Raw genomic sequence first — 24,153 nt, 5'->3', positions numbered from 1 at the left:
ATAGAGACCATAGATCGAAAATATAATTACTACAGTATACGTGTGTGTGTGTGTGTGTGTGTGTGTGTGTGTGTGTGTGTGTGTGTGTGTGTGTGTGTGTGTGTGTGTGTGTGTGTGTGTGTGTGTGTGTGTGTGTGTGTGTGTGTGTGTGTGTGTGTGTGTGTGTGTGTGTGTGTGTGTGTGTGTGTGTGTGTGTGTGTGTGTGTGTGAGGCTTCCAAATATAACAGATATTGATTAGGAAGCTATACATGTGCCTCTTCCAATGTGACGAGCATGTGTGTGTGTTGAGAAGAGTGTGGATGAAAAGTGTACGTGTGTGAGAGCTGGAAGCTCGGTCGTGTTGCTCTAGATTTCTGATTTCTTTACCCCAGTCAGTTTCCATCTCCATCATCAAAGGGCTGGAGGGGAAATCCAACCAGAACAGATCACAAAAAACTTGAGATAAAACTCTTCAAACAGTCCATGTTCAGATTAAAAAGGTCATAAGTGATGACGTTTCTGACGTTTTGCCCTATAGTTGTCAGTGGAGTAATTTTATAATGTGAAGATGTTAGTGTCGGTGGTATTTGAAACTAATCGAAACTCCGTGTTCAGCAGGGTGTGGGAACCATGTCTTTGTAATGGAAAGGGAGAGCACTGATTTTCATATATGACAGACTTCCCCCTCTTTGGTTGGCTCTGTGTGGTTTCTGAAACTCAGTCTGTCAGTATTCAATACAGAGACCCTAATGGTATGTACCCTGGACCTGATCGAGGCTGGGATGAAGACCGTTGCCACCCCTTTATGCTAGGCCCTGGTCTACATGATGAACAACCCAGAGATACAGGGGGAGTCGACTCTTCCACAGCACCCACATGATTGATTGGTTGATTATTTAATTGATCTATTGATCAATTGATTGATCCCTTCACCTTTTCCCTCCAGGGAAGGTCCAGGATGAGGATAAACAGAGTGATAGGCCAGTCCCGCCAGCCCAACATGTCTGACAGACCCAACATGTCCTACACTGACACTGTCATCCATGAGACACAGAGGATGGACAACATTGTGCCACTGGGTTTCCCCAAGATGGCTAGCAAAGACGCAACACTGGGGGGATACTTCGTACCCAAGGTGATAGACATTACCTACAGCATTAACAACAGTCCCTCCATGTATCAAGTGAATGATACTTGTTATCCCTAAACATTTGTGACATTCAGCGCTCAAGGCTAACATTAGCACAAACCTAACAATAGCTACCAAAAACCATGGATGATTTGTACAGTTAGTCATAATGTGGCAACTTTGCCATGTGGCTGCTACATTGCAGTCTCAACGTCAACAGTGAAGAGGCGTCTCCGGGATGCTGGCCTTCTAGGCAGAGTTCCTCTGTCTAGTGTTTGTGTTCTTTTGCCCATCTTAATATTTTATTTTTATTGGCCAGTCTGAGATAAGTTTTTTTCTTTGCAACTCTGCCTAGCGGGCCAGCATCCCGGAGTCGCCTCTTCACTGTTGATGTTGAGACTAGTGTTTTGCGGGGACTATTTAATGAAGCTGCCAGTTGAGGACTTGTGAGGCATCTGTTTCTCAAACTAGACACTCTAATGCACTTGTCCTCTTGCTCAGTTCTATTCTGGTTAGAGCCCGTTTGCACTGTTCTAAGAAGGGAGTAGTACACAGCATTGTACGAGATCTTCAGTTTCTTAGCCTTCATTTCTCAGAACAAGAATAGACTGACAGGTTTCAGAAGAAAGTTATTTGTTTCTGGCCATTTTGAGCTTGTAATCAAACCCACAAATGCTGATGCTCCAGATACTCAACTAGTCTAAAGAAGGACAGTTTTATTGATTCTTTAATCAGAACAACAGTTTTCAGCTGTGCTAACATAATTGCAAAAGGGTTTTCTAACGATCAATTAGCCTTTTAAACTGATAAACTTGGATTAGCTAACACAACAAGCCATTGGAACACAGGAGTGATGGTTGCTGATAATGGGCCTTGGCGCACCTATGTAGATATTCCATAAAAAAGCTGCCATTTCCAGCTACAATAGTCATTCACAACATTATCAATGTCTACACTGTTTTACTGATCAATTTGATGCTATTTTAATGGACAAAAAATGTTGCTTTTCTTTAAAAAACAAGGATATTTCTAAGTGACCCCAAACATTTGAATGGTAGTGTATACAGCAACACCTCCTCCATAAGCATTTCTGTCTCTTCTGTAGATGTTATAACCTTGTATTGCCACTGCTGTATCATCAAATTAATTAGCTGAGTCTCAGAAATTGCTAATATATGAAGGTTATCTGATGTTAGCAAGTTATTCATTTCATGAACCTTATTTCTAAGGCTATATATATTAATATGGGCTGTTTTCCGCCCTTTCCTGGGTAGCTTATCAAATATAGACATAATATGGAAAGGGTGCGTCCAAGTGTCCTTTCAACCTCTCCAAATTGTCAGAATGGGGTAATTCCACTGCTATTACACATCGAATAAGCCTAAATGGTATTGGTCCCACATTAAGAAGAACTATTTGCAAGAAATATTTGGAAAACAGATATAAATTATAAATGTAAATGGGCTTGACTCTTGCGAGAGGATCATACCCTGCAGTCCTCTTCTTATTGTCATTCTCCTCATCCTTTTGTGGGTCACTCATGTGAAGAGTACAGTTGATGGCCAAGAAACAGTTTTCACTAGTCAACTAGTCTTGATACCTTCGCCAGTCCCATGTATATCACCAGGGAAATGTAGGAGAGCATGTCACCCATGGTGACATGTTACCAGTGCATCTTGTTTCCCCTCTGCTGCTTAAAACCTGTTTGGGATAGGGGGCAGCATTTTCACGTTCGGATGAAAAGCGTTCCCAGAGTAAACTGCCTGCTACTCAGGCCTAGAAGCTAATATATGCATATTAGTAGATTTGGATAGAAAACACTCTGACGTTTCTAAAACTGTTTGTATGATGTCTGTGAGTATAACATATATGGCAGGCAAAAACAAAAAGCGAAAAAATCCAACCAGGAAGTGGGACATCTGAGGTTTGTAGTTTTTCAACTCATTGCCTATCGAATATACAGTGTCTATGGGGTCATATTGCACTTCCTAAGGCTTCCACTAGATGTCAACAGTCTTTTGAACCTTGTTTGAGGCGGGGGAGGGGGAGAGAATGAGAGCTGTTTCAACCAGATGTCTGGCAGAATGCCATGAGCTGATCACGCATACGCCCGTGAGAGCAACCTGCGTTCCATTGCATTTCTAAAGACAAAGGAATTCTCCGGATTGAACATTATTGAAGATTTATGTTAAAAACATCCTAAAGATTGATTCTATACATCGTTTGACATGTTTCTACGAACTGTAATATAACTTTTTGAACCTTTTGCCTGGACTTATCCGCGCCTCGTGAGTTTGGATTTGTGAACTAAATGCGCTAACAAAAGGAGGTATTTGGACATAAATTATGGACTTTATCAAACAAAACATACATTTATTGTGGAACTGGGATTCCTGGGAGTGCATTCTGATGAAGATCATTAAAGGTAAGTGAATATTTATAACGCTATTTCTGACTTTTACTGACTCCACAACATGGTGGGTATCTGTATGGCTTGTTTTTGTGTCTGAGCGCTGTACTCAGATTATTGCATGGTTTGCTTTTTCCGTAAAGCTTTTTTGAAATCTGACACAGCGGTTGCATTAAGGAGAAGTATATCTATAATTCTGTGCATAACACTTGTATCTTTGTTTCAAATATTTTTATTAAACACACACAAGAATGGTGTATAGGTATACATGACAGGTATACAATTCCTATCTAAACATAAAAGAGCATACAGGAGCAACAAGACCCAGAGTTCTGGGTGCAGAACAAATAATACAAAACACGACATACAAAACAAGGACACATAGAAAGAAAGAGGGAAGATGTCCCCCCTATCCCCCCCCCTATACCCTATCCCCCCCCCCTCCCAACTGCTCGGGTGGCAGGGCCAGCACATGCTGCCCAAAGGTAGATTAAAATATTACAATTGAGAGTGCGTTAATAAGTACAAATTCACAGCGCCGACACGTCCAAGTAGGAGAGGAAAGATTTGATCAAATGTTGATAATTTATTGTTCAGAATATATCTAATTCTTTCTAAGTGTACAGTGTTTGCCAATTCACTGAGCCATAATTTGGTAGAGGGCGCTTCCCTCCTTTTCCAAAACAACAAGATTCGTTTTTTTGCCGAGATGAGACCATACGGCAGCGTAGCCTAGTGGTTAGAGCGTTGGACTAGTAACCGGAAGGTTGCGAGTTCACACCCCCGAGCTGACAAGGTACAAATCTGTCGTTCTGCCCCTGAACAGGCAGTTAACCCACTGTTCCCAGGCTGTCATTGAAAATAAGAATATGGTCTTAACTGACTTGCCTGGTTAAATAAAGGTCAAATTAAAAAATGTAAAAAAATACGAGATTAGTTGTTTTTGGGGGTTGGTTAATCCGTTTAGGGACTCAGATACTCCCAGGATTATCAGAAGCGGGTCTGGATCTATTGAAGTCTCCAAAACTTCAGAGAGGATCCTAAAAATTCCACACCAATAACCATGCAAGCTAGAGCATAGGGCAAAGCAGTGGAGTAGTGTACCCTGCGTAGCCTGACATTTATCACATGTAGGGGATGTGTCAGGAAATATCCTATGCAGTTTAGTTTTGGAATAGTGTAATCTGTGTAATACCTTGAATTGTATGAGACGATGTCTGGAATTAATGGAGCATGTGTGGATATACTCCAAGCTCTCTTCCCAGTCTGCCACTGAGATGTCAGTCCCTAGTTCTTCCTCCCATTTTGCCTTGATGGCATCAGTAGAAGGTGTGCTAACAGATTGAAAAGCATCATATAGATGCGATATCAGTTTATCTGAGGTGGGGCATATTTTTATGCATCCGTCAAACATGGAAGTTTTAGCATTCCCAAATGTTGGGAGGTGTTTTCTAACGTAGTCTCTAATTTGTAGGTATCTAAAAAAAATACTTCTGGGAAGATTATAAGCTTCCCTCAGCAACTCAAAGGTCCCTTCTATGTATAAATCCCCTATGGTACTTATCCCCAACTCTCCCCATCGCTCAAAGGTGTTATCAAGGTTAGAAGGGGCAAAGGAGGGATTCCTGGCGACAGGGAGCATGAATGACATTGGTCTAAGCTCAAAGTGGACTTTAATTTGCTTCCAGATTCGGACTGTGCTATGTATAATAGGAATGTTACAATAAAGTGACATCTCCAGATTGACAGGTGACAAAATCACAGCGCCAATAGACAAGGGGTGACACTCCTCAAGCTCCATACTAAGCCAGCTGGATGCCGGGAGTACGTCATCCAACAGAAACGTAACAATGCGGAGGTTAGCGGCCCAGTAATAAAATATAAAATTTGGGAGAGACAATCCACCTTCCATCTTGGATTTACAGAGGTGTTTTTTACCTATCCTGTGTGTTTTATAATCCCAGATGAAAGGATTGATTATTGAGTCCAGATGTTTATGAAAGGATTTAGGTATGAATAGTGGGATGTTCTGATATAGGTAGAGCAGTTGTGGGAGGAAGACCATTTTAATTGCATTAATTCTTCCGAGCAGAGAAATTGGGAGAGTTCTCCAAAATAGTATGTTTGCCTTGAGTTTTTGTATCAGAGAGGGGAAATTCTCTTTAAATAGTAAGGAGTATTGTTTGGTAACTACAATTCCTAGGTAGGTAATTTTTCTGAAGTTAAATGGGAGATGTTCTAGCCAGGAGGTATTTTGCGACCGTATGGGCATTAATTCACTCTTGTTCCAATTTATTCTGTATCCCGAGAAGGTACCAAACAAATTGATCACATCAAGAATAGCTGGGATACTAGCCTGGGGTTCTGTTACATAGAGGAGGATGTCATCTGCGTATAGGGAGATCTTATTTAGAGTATCTTTAGTATTATAGCCGTGTATTGCTGCATGAGATCTAATCGTCTGAGCGAGCGGTTCGATAATTAGGGCGAAGAGCATAGGCGACAGCGCACAACCCTGCGTGGTCCCCCTGTTGAGGTTAAATCGCGGCGACAATGATTGGTTAGTGAGTATTCTGGCACAGGGGTTCCTATATAAAAGCTGGATCCAATTTATGAACCTATCTCCAATATTACATTTCTGTAGGACCTTGAATAGATAGGGCCACTCAACTTGGTCAAAGGCCTTTTCGGCGTCAAGAGATATGACGGCAAGGTCCACGTTGGGTAACGTCTGAGAATACATAATATTGAAGAGGCGCCTGAGATTGAAGAATGAGTTTCTGTTAGGGATAAAGCCGGTCTGATCCAAATGGACCAATTTGCCAATTCAAGTGCTAAGCCTGTTAGCCAGAGTTTTTGCTCAAACTTTTGGTCTGTATTAAGGAGAGATATTGGTCTGTATGACCCTACCTCTTCTGGATCTCTACCCTTCTTATGTATAACTGTAATGAACGCTTCGTCCAAAGTAGAAGGGAGAGCTCCATCCTCATTGGCCTGAATCAACATTTTGTGCAGATAGGGAGAGAGCATGTTGCTGAATGTTTTATAGAATTCAACAGGGTATCCATCTGGGCCTGGGGTCTTGCCACTCTTTAGAGATTTAATAGTTTCTCGAATTTCATCAAGAGATATTTCCTTATTCAGGAAGTTAGAATCTTCCTGGTTCAGGGCAGGAAGATTACAGTCCTCCAAAAATGTTTGCATAATTAAGCGGTTAGGATCCGCTTTAGATGTATATAGAGTCTCATAAAACTGCCGGAATCTGTCATTGATGTCTTTGGGGGAAGAGAGTAATTCCCCAGATGCAGATTTAACCCTGTGAATCATTCGGTCACTCACATTTTTTCAAAGTTGTCTGGCAAGTAATTTGTGTGGTTTGTCACCAAACTCAAAATATTTTTGCTTGGCATAGAGAAAAGATTTAGCAATTTTAGCTGAGAGAATCTGATTATATTCAAATTTTAAAGAGGTAATCTTTTTATGTTTCTCCATAGATGGGTGTCTAGCATTCTCCCTATCCAGTAAGTGAATTTGTCCCTCTAGTTCTTCCAGTTTTCCTCTGTTTTGTCTACTCCTGGCAGCCTGAAAGGAGATGATACAGCCTCTCAGATAAGCCTTCAGTGTTTCCCACAATAATGCTGGGGAGGTCTCTGTCTTGTCATTGGTATCAAAGAAAAATGTAAATTGGTCTTTAAGATATTCACAGAATGTTGGTTCTGTGAGGAGCTGAGGATTCAACCTCCAGACCCTCTCGTTTGGTACAATGTCACCCAATCTCAGGGAGAAGGTGAGTGGACTGTGGTCCGAGATTATAATATCATGATACCTCACATTACAGGTATAGGGGAGTAGTCTAGCATCCAACAAAAAGTAGTCAATTCGAGTGTAAACCTTGTGAACATGAGAGTAAAAGGAGTATTCCCTACCCATAGGGTTAGCGATCCTCCATATATCAAATAAGTTTGAATTTTTTTATGTAGGTATTCAAGAATTCGCTTGAATATTTTTTATAAGTATATCCGTCCGAAGGTGTCAGTGATCAAACCTGGAAGTAAAAAATATGCATCACTCTGAGCACAGCCGGGATGAAAGTGAATTTAACGTTAAATGAGAGCTCTGACCGCCATCCATTGGTCTGATCAGCATCTTACATGCTCGGTAGCCCTTGTTGAGCCCGTTTAATACGTTTTCACCCAATATAGTATAGTATGGATTCGAGTCCATGAGCAGACCCTAACACGCAATAACAAGGCACTCTAACCTGTACGGGGGATTGGTGTATATCCCCGGATAAACTTCTCTGCGTCCAAAACCGAGGAGAGCCAAATCTTCTCACCGGAAGGCGGGGTAATTCTTAGTCTTGCAGGGAAGAGTAAGGCTGGGCGAAGATGGAGTTTGTAGAGTTTGGTCATGACATCTCTGTAGTCGGCGCGATGCTTTGCCACATCGGGCACATAATCCTCATAGACACGGAATGGATGCCCTTTATGTGACAGGTTGCCCCTCATTCGAGCTTCACGCAGGATAAGATCCTTGGTCTTGAAACTGTGACAACAGATGATTACTTGGCGAGGACGTTGGCCCGGTCCAGGCACTGGGACAAGGGAGCGATGTGCGTGGTCCAGCTGGGGATCCGAATCCAAAACATCCGATCCCATTGCATCCTTCAATAGCTTGGCGAAGAAGTCGGTGGGGCAGGATGCCCACCTCTATCCCCTCTGCCAGACCAACAACGCGAATGTTATTACGTCTGGATCGGCCCTCCAGGTCCACCACTTTCACAGAAAGCCTCTGCACAGCATCCTGCAATGACGTGCATAGCTTCTCTAGCTCGTCGATCCTACCAGCGTTGAATTCAGAAGCTTTCTCAAGGTCCACAATACTCTGGCCATGTGAAGCGACCGTTCGAATGATGCTCTCGATTTTGGTGTCCAGTTCAGCAATAGTGGCCTTAAAACCACTTACTCCTACCTGGCACGCAGGCGTCCCATCTAGAGCTCTGGAAATGCAAATGCACTACGCTAAATGCTAATAGTATTAGTTAAAACTCAAACGTTCATTAAAATACACATGCAGGGTATTGAATTAAAGCTACACTCGTTGTGAATCCAGGCAACAAGTCAGATTTTTAAAATGCTTTTCGGCGAAAGCATGAGAAGCTATTATCTGATAGCATGTAACACCCCAAAAGACCCGCAGGGGACATAAACAAAATAATTAGCATAGTCGGCGCTACACAAACCGCACAAATAAAATATAAAACAGTCATTACCTTTGACCATCTTCTTTGTTGGCACTGCTAGATGTCCCATAATCACTATTGGGTGTTTTTTTCGATTAAATCGGTCCATATATAGCCTAGATATCGATCTATGAAGACTGTGTGATAAACGGAAAAAAATAGCGTTTCATAACGTAACGTCATTTTTTTTTTATTCAAAAAGTCGACGATAAACTTTCACAAAACACTTCGAAATACTTTTGTAATGCAACTTTAGGTATTAGTAAACGTTAATAAGCGATCAAAATAATCACGAGACGAAGTGTTTTCTATAGGGGTCCGTCTTGAAATACTGTATTTCTCAACCAAAATATCCGGTCGGAGACCGGAAGAAATGGGCTGTCTCTTGTTCGTTTGACCAAGAAACAAATCCTAGGCAAATGACAAGACTGTTGACATCGTGTGGAAGCTGTAGGTACTGCAACCTCAGCCATATTTAATGTCTTTCGCCCATAACAATGGGTTGAAGCGGCGGATGGATATATTTTTCCACTTTCAGTGATCAGATTTTCCTGCACTTTTCAATGAAACGCACGTTCTGTAAAAGTCACAGCCGTGATTTAACCAGTTTTATAAACGTCTGAGTGTTTTCTATCCACACATACTAATCATATGCATATACTATATTCCTGGCATGAGTAGCAAGGCGCTGAAATGTTGCGCGATTTTTAACAGAAAGTTCGAAAAAGTAGAGGGTAGACTGAAGAGGTTAAGATCCTCAGCTATAGCAACACGTAGCTCCCCCAAAGCCCGGGTAAATTCTGTAAGTGTCACGTTGTTGCATGTGCCTCCCGCCATGTCTGTCTCGTTGTTTAGTGGGGAGTAGGCCTCCGCTGTGGATTTATTGTCCTTTGGTCGCTTATTACTCGGCATTTTCATATAAAAAGTTACAATCTTGTATTAGAAAGAAACGTTTGTTGTACAAAGTGCCATAAAGTAGGTTAAATTAGATTATTTCGCAAAAAAGTTGCAGGAGCCTCTCACGCACAGCCGTTCACTCCAACATGCTAGCTCCGCCCCCCTAACACTTGTATCTTTTTTTAAGTTTATGATGAGTATTTCTGTAAATGGATGTGGCTCTCTGTAAATTTGCCGGATGTTTTCGAGGCACAACATTACTGAACATAACGTGCCAATGTAAACTGAGAATTTTGGATATAAATATTAACTTTATCGAACAAAACATACATGTATTGTGTACCATGAAGTCCTATGAGTGCCATCTGATGAAGATCATCAAAGGTTAGTGATTCATTTTATCTCTATTTCTGCTTTTTGTGACTCTTCTCTTTGACAGGAAAATGGCTGTATGTGTTCTTGTGATAATCATATGGTGTGCTTTCGCTGTAAAGCCTTTTTGAAATCGGACAGGTAGATTAACAAGAAGTTAAGCTTTAATTTGGTGTATTGCACTTGTGAATGTATGAAAGTTAAATATTTAAAAAATATATTTTTGAATTTCGCGCTCTGCCTTTTCAGCGGATGTTGTCGAGGGGTTCTGCTAGCTAGCCGTAACAAGTTATTCTCCCCCTACTTGTTGGTATTGCTGTCACGACCTGACCATAGAGAGCCTTTTTATTCTCTATTTTGGTTAGGTCGGGTTGTGACTAGAGTGGGTAATCTAGGTTGTTTTATTTCTATGTTGGCCTGTTATGGTTCCCAATTAGAGGCAGCTGTTTAGCGTTGTCTCTGATTGGGGATCATATTTAGGCAGCCATTTCCCCACTGGGTTTTTGTGGGATCTTGTTTTTGTGTAGTTGCCTTTGAGCACTTCATTGACTCACGTTTCATTTGTACTTTATTGTTTTTGTGAGTTTCACAAATAAAAAGATGTGGAACCCATATCGCGCTGCTCTTTGGTCTGAGTATGCTTACGACAATTGTGACAATTGCAAACTAGTGTCCCCAGCACAGAGGTGGTGAAGTAAAGATGAAACAGCTGGTATGTTTGAGTACCGTCCAACTGTGGGCCTACAGGTCGTTTGGGTCTGAACCTGGGTGGTACTGGCTCCACATAATCTTCAATGACTGTACGCCATCTGTCCTCAGGTTCATCTCACTCTGTTGTGCTGTTTCCAGTGTTGGTTCCAGTGCTCCTAACTCTGCTCCTCCCTCTTCTCTGTTGACGCCTAGGTGTCCCCCCTGCCTCCGCACCTCTAGATTAACTGGCTGAGAGGGGAGTGGATCCAGGGCCTGCAGTGGGGGTAGTGGAAGAGGAGTGAGGCCTTTTTGGAGTGGTGTGAGCTTGAACCATCAGTAGAGACAGCATTAGAGAAAGCAGTGGGGATTGTGGATCTGGCAGTGGAGGGTGAAGACCTTGACTGGCGTGGTCACTTGTTAGGGGGTGGTTTGCTCCCAGACGTCCTCACCCTCTTTGTGGGGAATAAAATAAAGGAATCTAAAGGGATCAATATTGCTGTAAGATACACATCATTACAGGGGATTGTAAACTGCTGCTTCACAACTGGCCAGGTGAGAGGGAGCAGCAAGCTCACCTCTATTTTTTTTACAAAAGTAGTGCACAGGGCCTAATAGTCCTGTATTAGCGGACCTATAGAGCCGTCTGCAGCGTGGGCAAAACGTTTTTTTCTACCCGTGGACAAGCCTGCACCCCCAAACTACTTCCCTCATTTAGGTCTGTACACCTGGTTTTTCATTTTACATCCCTGATGTATGGCAAAGTGATGAATGAATCCGTTCAAAATACTATGATGGCTCTGTGCGTTCTGAGTGCGTCCTTTCACAATGCCATTGTGGTGACATATTCCATTGGAATACAGCGATATGAGCACTATACTGTCTATACAAAAGTATGTGGACACCCCTTAAAATTAGTGGATTTGGCTATTTCAGCTACACCCGTTGCTGACAGGTGTATAAAATCGAGCACACAGCCATGCAATCAGCCTAGAAAAACACTGGCAGTAGAATGGCCTTAGAGCTCAGTGATTTTCAATGTGGCACTGTCATAGGATGCCACCTTTCCAACAAGTCAGTTCATCAAATTTCTGCCCTGCTAGAGCTGCCCCGGTCAACTGTAAGTGCTGTTATTGTGAAGTGGAAACATCTAGGAGCAACAACGTCTGGACACACAAGTTCACAGAACGGGACCGCTGAGTGCTGAAGGTCATAGCGCTTAAAAATAATCTGTACTGCCGAATTCCAAACTACCTCTGGAAGCAACTTCAGCACAAAAACTGTTTGCTGGGAGCTTAATGAAATGTTTTATTATGGTCGAACAGCTGCACACAAGCCTAAGATCACCATGCACAATGCCAAGCGTCGACTGGAGTGGTGTAAACCAAGCCACCATTGGACTCTGGAACAGTGGAAACATTCTCTAGAGTGATGAATCATGTCAGGAGGAGGAATAATGGTCTGTGGCTGTTTATCATGGTTCGAGCTAGGGCCCTTAGTTCACGTGAAGGGAAATCTTAATGCTACAGCATACAATAACATTCTAGATGACTCTGTGCCCTGTGCACAAAGCGAGAAAATACTCTAATTTTACACAATGGGTGCACCGTGGTTCTGCGTAGCCTAGTTATGCAAATACATTTGAGACCAGTTTATTGCAGTTAATTACATCTTTGACTTAATAAGTTAAATATCTTTGAGTAGTTAACAGGGAAACAATGAGTCCCAGACAGTTCGCAATAGAACATACCAGAGGGGGGCGTCATTTACGAGGCTGCCTAATTTATTGGAATCATCTTTGTACTTTTAAACTCAGACAAAACAGAGATGCTTGTTCTAGGTCCCAAGAAACAAAGAGATCTTCTGTTGAATCTGACAATTAATCTTGATGGGTGTAGAGTCTCAAATAAAACTGTGAAGGATCTCGGTGTTACTCTGGACCCTGATCTCTCTTTTGACGAACATATCAAGATTGTTTCAAGGACAGCTTTTTTTCTATCTGCATAACATTGCAATGGTCAGAAATGTCCTGTCCAAAATTGATGCAGAAAAAATAATCCATGCTTTTGTTACTTCTAGGATAGACTACTGCAATGCTCTACTTTCCGGCTACCCGGATAAAGCACTAAATAAACTTCAGTTAGTGCTAAATACGGCTGCTAGAATCCTGACTACCAAATAATTTGATCATATTACTCCAGGGCTAGCCTCCCTACACTGGTTCACTGTTAAGGCAAGGGCTGATTTCAAGGTTTTACTGCTAACCTACAAAGCATTACATGGGCTTGCTTCTACCTATCTTTATGATTTGGTCCTGCCGTATGCTACGGTACGCTACGGTCACAAGACGCAGGCCTCCTAATTGTCCCTAGAATTTCTAAGCAAACAGCTGGAGGCAGGGCTTTCTCCTATACAGCTCCATTGTTATGGAACGGTCTGCCTACCCATGTCAGAGATGCAGACTCGGTCTCAACCTTAAGTCTTTATTGAAGACTCATCTCTTCAGTAGGTCCTATGATTGAGTGTAGTCTGGCCCAGGAGTGTGAAGGTGAACGGAAAGGCACTGGAGCACCCAACCGCCCTTGCTGTCTCTGCCTAGCCAGTTCCCCTCTCTCCACTGGGATTCTCTGCTTCTAACCCCATTACAGGGGCGAAGTCACTGGCTTACTGGTGCTCTTCCATGCCGTTCCTAGGAGGGGTGCGTCACTTGAGTGGGTTGAGTCACTGACGTGGTCTTCCTGTCTGGGTTGGCGCCCCCCCTTGGGTTGTTCCGTGGCGGAGATCTTTGTGGGCTATACTCGGCCTTGTCTCAGGATGGTAAGTTGGTGGTTGAAGATATTCCTCTAGTGGTGTGGGGGCTGTGTTTTGGCAAAGTAAAGTGGGTGGGGTTATATCCTGCATGTTTGGCCCTGTCCGGGGGTATCATCGGATGGGGCCACAGTGTCTCCTGACCCCTCCTGTCTCAGCCTCCAGTATTTATGCTGCAGTAGTGTATGTGTCGGGGGGCTAGGGTCTGTTATATCTGGAGTATTTTTCCAGTGTCCTGTGTGAATTTAAGTATGCTCTCTCTAATTCTCTTTCTCTCTTTCTCTCTCTCTGGGGACCTGAGCCCTAGGACCATGCCTCAGGACTACTTGGCATGATGACTCCTTGCTGTCCCCAGTCCACCTGGCCGTGCTGCTGCTCCAGTTTCAACTGTTCTGACTGCGGCTATGGAACCCTGACCTGTTCACCGGACGTGCTACCTGTCCCAGACCTGCTGTTTTCAACTCTCTAGAGACAGCAGGAGCGGTAGAGATACTCTCAATGATCGGCTATGAAAAGCCAACTGACATTTACTCCTGAGGTGCTGACCTGTTGCATCCTCGACAACTACTATGATTATTATTATTTGACCGTGCTGGTCATTTATGAACATTTGAACATCTTGGCCATGTTCTCTTAGAATCTCCACCCGGCACAGCCAGAAGAGGACTGGCCACCCCTCATAGCCTGGTTCCTCTCTAGGTTTCTTCCTAGGTTTTGGCCTTTCTAGGGAGTTTTTCCTAGCCATCGATCTTCTACACCTGCATTGCTTGCTGTTTGGGGTTTTAGGCTGGGTTTCTGTACAGCACTTTGAGATATCAGCTGATGTAAGAAGGGCTATATAAATACATTTGATTTGATTTGATCTGGTTACCACCAGTGTTTGAAATACAAAGCCTTTTTCTAAAATGGATTTAATCAATCTACACACAATACTCCATAATGACAAAGCAAAAACAGGTTTATAGAATTGTTTGCAAAAAATGTTTTAATAAAACACAGAAATATCACATTTACATAAGTATTCAAACCCTTTACTCAGCAATTTGTTGAAGCACCTTTGGCAGGGATTACAGCCTCGAGTCTTCTTGGGTATGGCACCACAAGCCTGGCACATCTGTATTTTGCGATTTTCTCCCATTCTTCTCTGCAGATCCTCTCTAGGTCTGTCAGGTTGAATGGGGAGCGTCGCTGCAAAGCTATTTTCAGGTCTCACCAGAGATGTTCAATCGGGCTCAAGTCTGGGCTCTAGCTGGGCCACTCGAGGACATTCAGAGACTTGTCCCAAAGCCACTCCTGCGTTGTCTTGGATGTGTGCTTAGTCATTGTCCTGTTGGAAGTTGAACCTTCGCCCCAGTCTGAGGTCCTGAGTGCTCTGGAGCAGGTTTTCATCAAGGATCTCTCTGTACTTTGCTCCGTTCATCTTTCCCTAGATCCTAACTAGTCTCCCAGTTCCTGCCGCTGAAAAATATCCCCACAGCATGAATCTGCCACTACCATGCTTCACCGTAGGGATGTGCCAGGTTTCCTCCAGATGTGACGATTGACATTCAAACCAGAGAATCATGTTTCTCATGGTCTGAGAGTCCTTTAGGTGCCTTTTGGCAACTCCAAGCAGTCTGGCCACTCTACCATAAAGGCCTGATTGGTGGAGTGCTGTAGAGATGGTTGTCCTTCTGGAAGGTTCTCCCATCTCCACAGAGGAACTCTGGAGCTCTGTCAGAGTGACCATCGGGTTCTTGGTCACCTTCCTGACCACAGCCCTTCTCCCCTGATTGCTCAGTTTCGCAGAGCTGCCAGCTCTAGCAAGAGTGTTGGTGGTCCCAAACTTCTTCCATTTAATAATGATTGAGGCAACTGTGTTCTTGGGGACCTACAATGCTGCAGAAATGTTTTGGTACCCTTCCCCAGATCTGTGCCTCGACACAATCCTGTCTCAGACAATTCCTTTGACCTCATGGCTTGGTTTTTGATCTGACATGCACTGCCAACTGTGGGACCTTATATAGACAGGTGTGTTCCTTTTCAAATCATGTCCAGTCAATAGAATTTACCACAGGTGGACTCCAATTAAGTTGTAGAAACATCTCAAGGATGACCAATGGAAACAGGATGCACATGAGCTCAATTTCAAGTCTCATAGAAAAGGGTCTGAATACTTATGTAAATAAGGTATTTCTGTTTTTATTTTGAATACATTTGCAAACATTTCTAAAAAGATGTTCTCACTTTGACATTCAGGGGTATTGTGAATAGATGATCATTTTTATTTATTTAATCCATTTTAGAATAAGGCATAACAAAATGTTAAAAAGTCAAGGGGTCTGAATACTTTCCGAACACACTGTACATTGAGCTCGTTAACAAAACAGACCACGGGATGCCTTTTCACACGAAAGTCAGCGACGCGTCTGTGTAAACTATCCGATTATATTGGAGACATGTTTATAGCACTGAATGTCATCTATTACCTTAATTATTTGAATTTTCTTGTGATCACAACAAATCTACTTATTCTTCTCAAATATAGATATTATTAAAGTAGGTTTTCTTTGAAAAGATGGGCCTTTCTGAGAATAGAACATTCAGTTTTCTGCCTGAGTGTGGCACTGTTTACTACAATTACTGGATTACCTTGTGACCAGTGCCCCCGTGGTGGCGGTGGTGTTATAGTATGGGCAGGCAGATGCCACGGACAATGAACACGATTGCATTTTATTGATGGCAATTTAAATGCACAGAGATACCGTGACGAGATCCTGAGGCCCATTGTCGTGTCATTCATCCACCGCCATCACCTCATGTTTCAGTATGATAATGCACGGCCCAAGTTGCAAGAGTCTGTACACAGTTCCTGGAAGCTGAAAATGTCCCAGTTCTTCCATGACCTGCATACTCACCATGATGTCACCCATTGAGCATGTTTTAGATGCTCTGGATCGACATGTAAGACAGTTTGTTCCAGTTTCCGCCAATAGCCACTTCCCACAGCCATTTAAGTGGAGTGGGACAACTATCTACAGGCCACAATCAACAGCCTGATCAACTCTATGCAAAGGAGATGTGTAGCACTGCATGAGGCAAATGGTGGCATCTGTGACCAAAAGATGCATATCTGTATTCACAGTCATGTGAAATCCATAAATTAGGGCCCAAATGATTTATTTCAATTGACTGATGTCCTTATATGAACTGTAACTCAGTAAAATCTTCGAAATTGTTGCATGTTGCGTTTATATTTTGGTTCAGTGTAGTTTGTAAGATAGCCTTAACTTTAGGCTATTTATTGTTTTACAAAAATAATATTGAATTGTGTTTGGTTGACAACGCAACCAAAGATCAACATTTAAAGGATATCTAATGCTTGTATTGTTTCATCTGAGCTACTGGCTTAATCCTATTCTTGAACTTTTATTTTTGGTTTAGTTGGAGACGTGAATCCAATATATAATTTGTTAACTTGTCGACAAGTTAATAGGCTATTTATTGTATTGAAAAAGTGATATTGAACTTTATTTAAAGTGCATTTCAAGTTTGATTCGATTCAATTTAGTCCTGTTCTTAGATTTTTGGTTGTAGACAAACTGGATATTTAATTGTGTTTGATTGTCAACGCAACCAAATATCAACATTCGAAGGAGATATCTTTTGTGCTACTGACTTTAGTCTGCCTTTATTTATTTTTCATCTACAATTGAATAATTGACATGTTGGATTCACGTCTTCATCTCAACCAAGAATCAAACTTGAAAAAAACATGACTAAATTAAATGAAACTTTATGTAAAGTGCATTTATAGTTTGATTTGATTCTTTAACTTAGATTTCAATGATTTATTTGTATCGAAACTCAAATTAAAGCCAGACCAAGTCAGTGGTATAGATGGAACTATCCAAGCAGAAGATACATCTCCTTCAAATGTTGATATTTGGTTGCGTTGACAACCAAACACAATTCAATATCCAGTTTGTCTACAAGTAATAATTATTATTTTGGAATCACGTCTCCATCTCAACCAAGAATCTAAGAATAGGACTAAATCTAATCTAATCAATCTTTAAGTGCCTTTTAAATAAAGTTTGATTTGATTTAGTCCTATTCTTTAACTTAGATTTTTGCTTGTAATTGAGGAGTGAATCCAACATATGAATGATTAACTTGAAGATTACATTTGAAATCAACCGAAGCTTGAAACCCTAGCAATTTTGTTTTGTATGTTTTTAGTTGAACCCTAGAATGAATTGAAACAAAAGCTGTTGATGACTTTGCAAATGCTTTATACTGTAGGCCTAAATAGTAACATTTACCCCTCGATAGCAACAGTGACTATATTTAGTTATTAAGAGATCGCTCAATAATCATTCTCACAATAGCACATTGGTAGTAGTCAGTGATTCTAAACAGATCTGGGCTTGGTTAAAACCCTGGATGGGAGGCCATAATAATAGCTGTAGATAAATCATCTCTCCAGTAGGAGGTGCTGCATAGCCTATTGTTTTATTCTCATAGTGGACATAACATTGAAGATCTGACGTTTCAAAGGTACAAATACAACCTATTTTAAACAAGATTTGCCGATGTTGAAAATTGGTTACAATGATGACAATCCTGTGGTTGAAATTCCAACCTCAAAACAACAGTTTATGTTCATGACATTTTTAAAATCCAATGCATTTTTAATGTAGATTCCACGTCACAATACGTTGACAAATGACGTTGAAATAACGTTGATTAAACCAGTTTGTGCCCAGTGGGTTATGACTAAACTTAAGCTTAGCAAGACAGTCTTGTGGAGTTTAAACCATGTCGGTCACATCATGCCCCCCTCTCTACAGGTCTATTCGTGAGTAACGGCCTGCCATGGAAGCAGAGAAGGTTCGACCCTGTTCACCCTGAAAACCTTTAGCCTGGGGAAGAAGGCCATGGAGGGGGTCATCTGTGAGGAGATGTGCTTCCTACAGGATGAGATGGAGAGAAGTAGGAAGAAGAGAGCAAAAGGGGAACAAGGGGAGAGGAAGGAGACAGGTACAGAAGAGAGGGAAGAGGTGCAGAGGCACTAATCTATGTGTGATGTCATAAGACTGATTTGCCAAACAGGTCAATCCCCTCACTCTCTTTTCTCAGGCGGAGCCTTCTACCCTGCATCCATGTTCAACAACACCATGTTCAGCTACTATATGGCCCTGGAGGAACTCATCAGGGAGGACGTGGAAAGACACAGGCAGGACATGAACACCAGCAACCCCAGAGACTACATTGACACCTTCCTCACTGAGATAGAGAATGTCCACCCTCTTACTATGGAAAACGGTTTGGCTATGGTAGAATGGAGAGAAGATCTAGTGTGTGGTTTCAAAAACAAATGAGTGGAGTAATAATTTTGACAAGTAGTCAAGCTGTTACAGTTCTGAAGTGGATCCACACACCCTTGGTGGTTCATACACTGTTATACATTTTGTTTCGAATGCCGGCCTCCTTCCTCCCTGGTCCCTCTGCTGAGAGCACAAGCACTCCAGTGTGGATGGTTTCCAGGAGGCCAACCTGGTGCTGTTCCTGGCCGGCACTGAGACCCCCTCCACCACTGTGCTTTGGCCCTGGTCATCCTCAACAAACACCCACACATATAAGGTGAGATAGTGACCTCTGTGGATCAAATAAAACATTTGTAAAGAAAGTTACTGGATTTTCAGCAAAAGGGTTTACCAAGAAAAAAAGAAAAAAATTACAAATTCATGGCAGATGAGTTGGAACACTCACAGGCAGAGATTTACTTCTTACGCTCAGGCTTTATTCCATTATCATCAGAGAAATATAAGTAGGTGACTGATGTTTCAACGTCAACATGACATTTTCATCAGAGTGCTCCAACAACTGTCTGCCACAATAGGTTTTCATGCCTTTTGAATATTTTATATATACCCTACCGTTCAAAAGTTTGGGGTCACTTAGAAATGTCCTTGTTTTTGATGCTTTTTAATGGGATATCAACATAGGCGTGCAGAGGCCCATTAACAGCAGCCATCACTCCTGCGTTCCAATGGTACGTTAGCTAATCCAAGTTGATCATTTTAAAAGGCTAATTGATCATTAGAAAACCCTTTTGCAATTATGTTAGCACAGCTGAAAACTGTTGTTCTGATTAAAGAAGCAGTAAAACTGGCCTTCCTTAGACTAGTTGAGTATCTGGAGCATCAGTATTTGTGGGTTTGATTAAAGGCTCAAAATGGCCAGAAACAAAGAACTTTCTTCTGAAACTCGTCAGTCTATTCTTGTTCTGAGAAATGAAGGCTATTCCATGGGAGAAATTGCCAAGAAACTGAAGATATCGTACAATGCTGTGTACTACTCCCTTCACAGAACAGCGCAAACTGGCCCTAACCAGAATAGAAAGAAGAGTGCGAGGCCCCAGTGCACAAATGAGCAAGAGGACAAGTACATTAGAGTGTCTAGTTTGAGAGATAGACACCTCACAAGTCCTCAAATGGCAGCTTATTAAATAGTATCCGCAAATCACCACTCAATGTCAACAGTGAAGAGGCGATTCTGGGATGCTGGCCTTCTAGGCAGTTGCAAAGAAAAATACATATCTCAGACTGGCCAATAAAAAATAAAAGATTAAGATGGGCAAAATAACAAATACACTGGACAGAGAAAGATTGGAAAAAAAGTTATGGATAGACGAATCTAAGTTTGAGGTGTTCGGATCACAAAGAAGAACATTCGCGAGACGCAGAAAAAAATCAAATATGCTGGACGAGTGCTTGACGCCATCTGTAAAGCATGGTGGAGGCAATGTGATGGTCGGGGGGTGCTTTGGTGGTGTTAAAGTGAGAGACTTGCACAGGGTAAAAGGGATCTTGAAGAAGGAAAGCTATCACTCCATTTTGCAACGCCATGACATACCCTGTGGACGGCGCTTAATTGGAGCCAATTTTCTCCTACAACAGGACAATGACCCAAAGCACAGCTCCAAACTATGCAAGAACTATTTATGGAAAAAGCAGGCAGCTGGTATTCTGTCTATAATGGAGTGGCTAGCACAGTCACCGGATCTCAACCCTATTGAGCTGTTGTGGGAGCAGCTTGACCGCATGGTACATAAGAAGTGCCCATCAATCCAATCCAATTTGTGGGAGGTGCTTCGGGAAGCATGGGATGAAATCTTTTCAGATTACCTCAACAAATTGACAACTAGAATGCCAAAGGTATGCAAGGCTGTAATTGCTGCAAATGGAGGATTCTCTGACGAAAGCAAAGTTTAAAGGACACAATTATTACAATTAACGGAGGAGGGGCTTTTCCAATACGTCCGTATGCCTTTCGGTCTACATGGAGCGGCGGAAACGTTCCAACAACTGATGGATACCCTGCTTAGACCCCATCAGGCGTATGCAGCCGCCTATATTGACGATGTCGTCATACACAGAGGACTTGGGCGACCACCTAAACAAGGTAAGAGCTGTGTTGGCAAGCCTGGAGGTTGCCAGGCTTACGGCCAATCCTAAGAAAACGCCACCTAGGCTTAAACGAAGCTGAATACTTGGGGTACACTATTGGCAGTGGCCTCATCAAACCCCAGAAGGAGAAAACACAGGCGGTGCCGGAACGGGAGTGGCCTAGGCCCGCTAACAAGAAGGCGGTGCGTGACTTCATGGGCCTGACAGGATACTTTTGGCACTTCATACCGAACTATTCCACCATAGCAGCACCACTGACCGACCTTACCCACAAATCAGAACCAGTGCAGGTGGTATGGACCGACAGGGCCGAAAAAGCTTTTAATGAACTTAAGACTGTGCTATGCACAAACCCTGTTTTGAGGATGCCAGACTTTAACATGCCTTTTACTGTATTCACAGACGCATCAGACATGGGGATAGGGGCAGTGTTGTTGCAGGTGGAGGGGAGGAGGAACACCTCGTTGTGTATATCAGCCGTAAGCTGTCCCCAAGGGAGCAAAACTATGCTACAGTGGTGAGAGAGAGGTTGGTGATTAAGTGGGCATTAGGGTATCTGAGGTACTACCTCCTGGGGAGAAGTTTCCGTCTGGTCACTGACCACACCCCCCTCAAGTGGATGGCGGGACAGAGGGACAACAATAGCTGGATAACGAGGTGGTTCCTAGCACTGCACCGTTTACATTTGAGGTGGTTCACAAGCCCGGAAAACTACACAGTAACGCGGATGCTCTATCTCGCCGAGACCTGGTGGGTCCAGCTGGCGCGAGCCCCCCTGGGTCTGGCTTGAGGTGGGATGTATGAGGAATCAGCCGGATCAAGTGGTCTGACTGCGCCCTCTCCTGGAGGTGGGCAGCAGTACAGCCACTACTGAGGCTCACCTGAGGTCAATTGACTAATTGTGTTTGTGCTCTCTTAAGGACCAGATTGAAGGGGCAGAGGGGGGCAGAGTAAGGTTAATTCCACAACACCACGATTCCCTGTTATATGTTCGGATCAAGCTGTTAGTTTTGCATTTAGTACCAACTGATAGTTTTTTGGGGGGGATAGCTATTACCCTGGTCTTTGTTTGTACTGCCCCGGAGGGAGAGTTGAAAGAAAAACACCCGATACAGTTTCCTTTTTATTTAAGTCAAGTCTCTGCGTCTCATTTTGTGCTATCGCGCCTAGGATTTTGTCAGTGAATAGGTATGGCCTTTCACACAGCATACAGTCCTTTGAGATCATTAGTGAAGGGACACAATAAATGGATGTCGGTAGACGCTGTTGGTGAATGTTCTTTGCATTGTACTGAATTTAGGCAAGGGCAGAGGATATTGTTTGTGTTGTTCTCAGGGAACAGTGTTGATGCAAGTTCTGACCTCGGTGCTGTTTGACAAGAACACTTCCTGCACCAGGTCGTCAAGTTTGTCCAGAGGGAAGCGTTCTTGCCCTTCTCTGCAGGTAATCCTAACATAGCCAGAAACCTAGTCTGTACTGGTCCTAACCCTTCACAGGTAGGGGATTCCTATACAGTGTTGTCAGAGAATCAGTTGAAAACCCCAGCACATCACATCTCTGTGTGTCTGTCCAGGTTAAATTGTGTGGCTTGGGGAGGGTCTGGTCAGGATAGAGCTCTTCCTGTTTTTGATCAGTTCATTCCAGAAGTTCAGTTTCTCCACGTTGGAGGGGGTGGAGCTGAGTCTAGAGTGAAACGTGGGAACTATGATTTTGCCCCTCCCTTTCAAGATTGACTGTATGTCAAGGCTCGTTAGAACGCTTAGATAGACGCCACGGCTTGTTAGAACCCCTTCCAGATCTACGACACGGTTTGTTAGAACCCCTTCCAGATCTATGCCACGGTTTGTTAGAACCCCTTCCAGATCTATGCCACGGTTTGTTAGAACCCCTTCCAGATCTATGCCACGGTTTGTTAGAACCCCTTCCAGATCTACGACACGGTTTGTTAGAACCCCTTCCAGATCTACGCCACGGTTTGTTAGAACCCCTTCCAAATCTACGACACGGTTTGTTAGAACCCCTTCCAGATCTATGCCATGGTTTGTTAGAACCCCTTCCAGATCTACGACACGGTTTGTTAGAACCCCTTCCAGATCTACGACACGGTTTGTTAGAACCCCTTCCAGATCTACGACACGGTTTGTTAGAACCCCTTCCAGATCTATGCCACGGTTTGTTAGAACCCCTTCCAGATCTATGCCACGGTTTGTTAGAACCCCTTCCAGATCTACGACACGGTTTGTTAGAACCCCTTCCAGATCTACGCCACGGTTTGTTAGAACCCCTTCCAAATCTACGACACGGTTTGTTAGAACCCCTTCCAGATCTATGCCATGGTTTGTTAGAACCCCTTCCAGATCTACGACACGGTTTGTTAGAACCCCTTCCAGATCTACGCCACGGTTTGTTAGAACCCCTTCCAGATCTACGCCACGGTTTGTTAGAACCCCTTCCAGATCTACGCCACGGTTTGTTAGAACCCCTTCCAGATCTACGCCACGGTTTGTTAGAACCCCTTCCAGATCTACGACACGGTTTGTTAGAACCCCTTCCAGATCTACGACACGGTTTGTTAGAACCCCTTCCAGATCTACGCCACGGTTTGTTAGAACCCCTTCCAGATCTACGCCACGGTTTGTTAGAACCCCTTCCAGATCTACGCCACGGTTTGTTAGAACCCCTTCCAGATCTACGCCACGGTTTGTTAGAACCCCTTCCAGATCTACGCCATGGTTTGTTAGAACCCCTTCCAGATCTACGCTACGGTTTGTTAGAACCCCTTCCAGATCTACGCCATGGTTTGTTACAACCCCTTCCAGATCTACACCATGGTTTGTTAGAACCCCTTCCAGATCTATGCCACGGTTTGTTAGAACCCCTTCCAGATCTATGCCACGGTTTGTTAGAACCCCTTCCAGATCTATGCCACGGTTTGTTAGAACCCCTTCCAGATCTACGACACGGTTTGTTAGAACCCCTTCCAGATCTACGGTTTGTTAGAACCACGGTTTGTTAGAACCCCTTCCAAATCTACGACACGGTTTGTTAGAACCCCTTCCAGATCTATGCCATGGTTTGTTAGAACCCCTTCCAGATCTACGACACGGTTTGTTAGAACCCCTTCCAGATCTACGCCACGGTTTGTTAGAACCCCTTCCAGATCTACGCCACGGT

General features: G+C 43.1%; 1 protein-coding gene across 1 annotated transcript; it reads left to right on the top strand.

The window, feature by feature from the left end:
* Window positions 1–729: 729 nt before the first annotated feature.
* On the top strand, window positions 730–22,746 carry LOC123997230 (cytochrome P450 2J2). Its single transcript, XM_046301392.1, is given in 5 exon segments — window positions 730–833; window positions 932–1,115; window positions 22,315–22,354; window positions 22,357–22,422; window positions 22,553–22,746. Coding segments are annotated over 5 exon segments (588 nt in total).
* Window positions 22,747–24,153: the final 1,407 nt, after the last annotated feature.

The sequence above is a fragment of the Oncorhynchus gorbuscha genome, linkage group LG15, assembly GCF_021184085.1.
Source record: "Oncorhynchus gorbuscha isolate QuinsamMale2020 ecotype Even-year linkage group LG15, OgorEven_v1.0, whole genome shotgun sequence".
NCBI lineage: Eukaryota > Metazoa > Chordata > Actinopteri > Salmoniformes > Salmonidae > Oncorhynchus > Oncorhynchus gorbuscha.
This window is presented reverse-complemented; position numbering and strand designations above follow the sequence as displayed.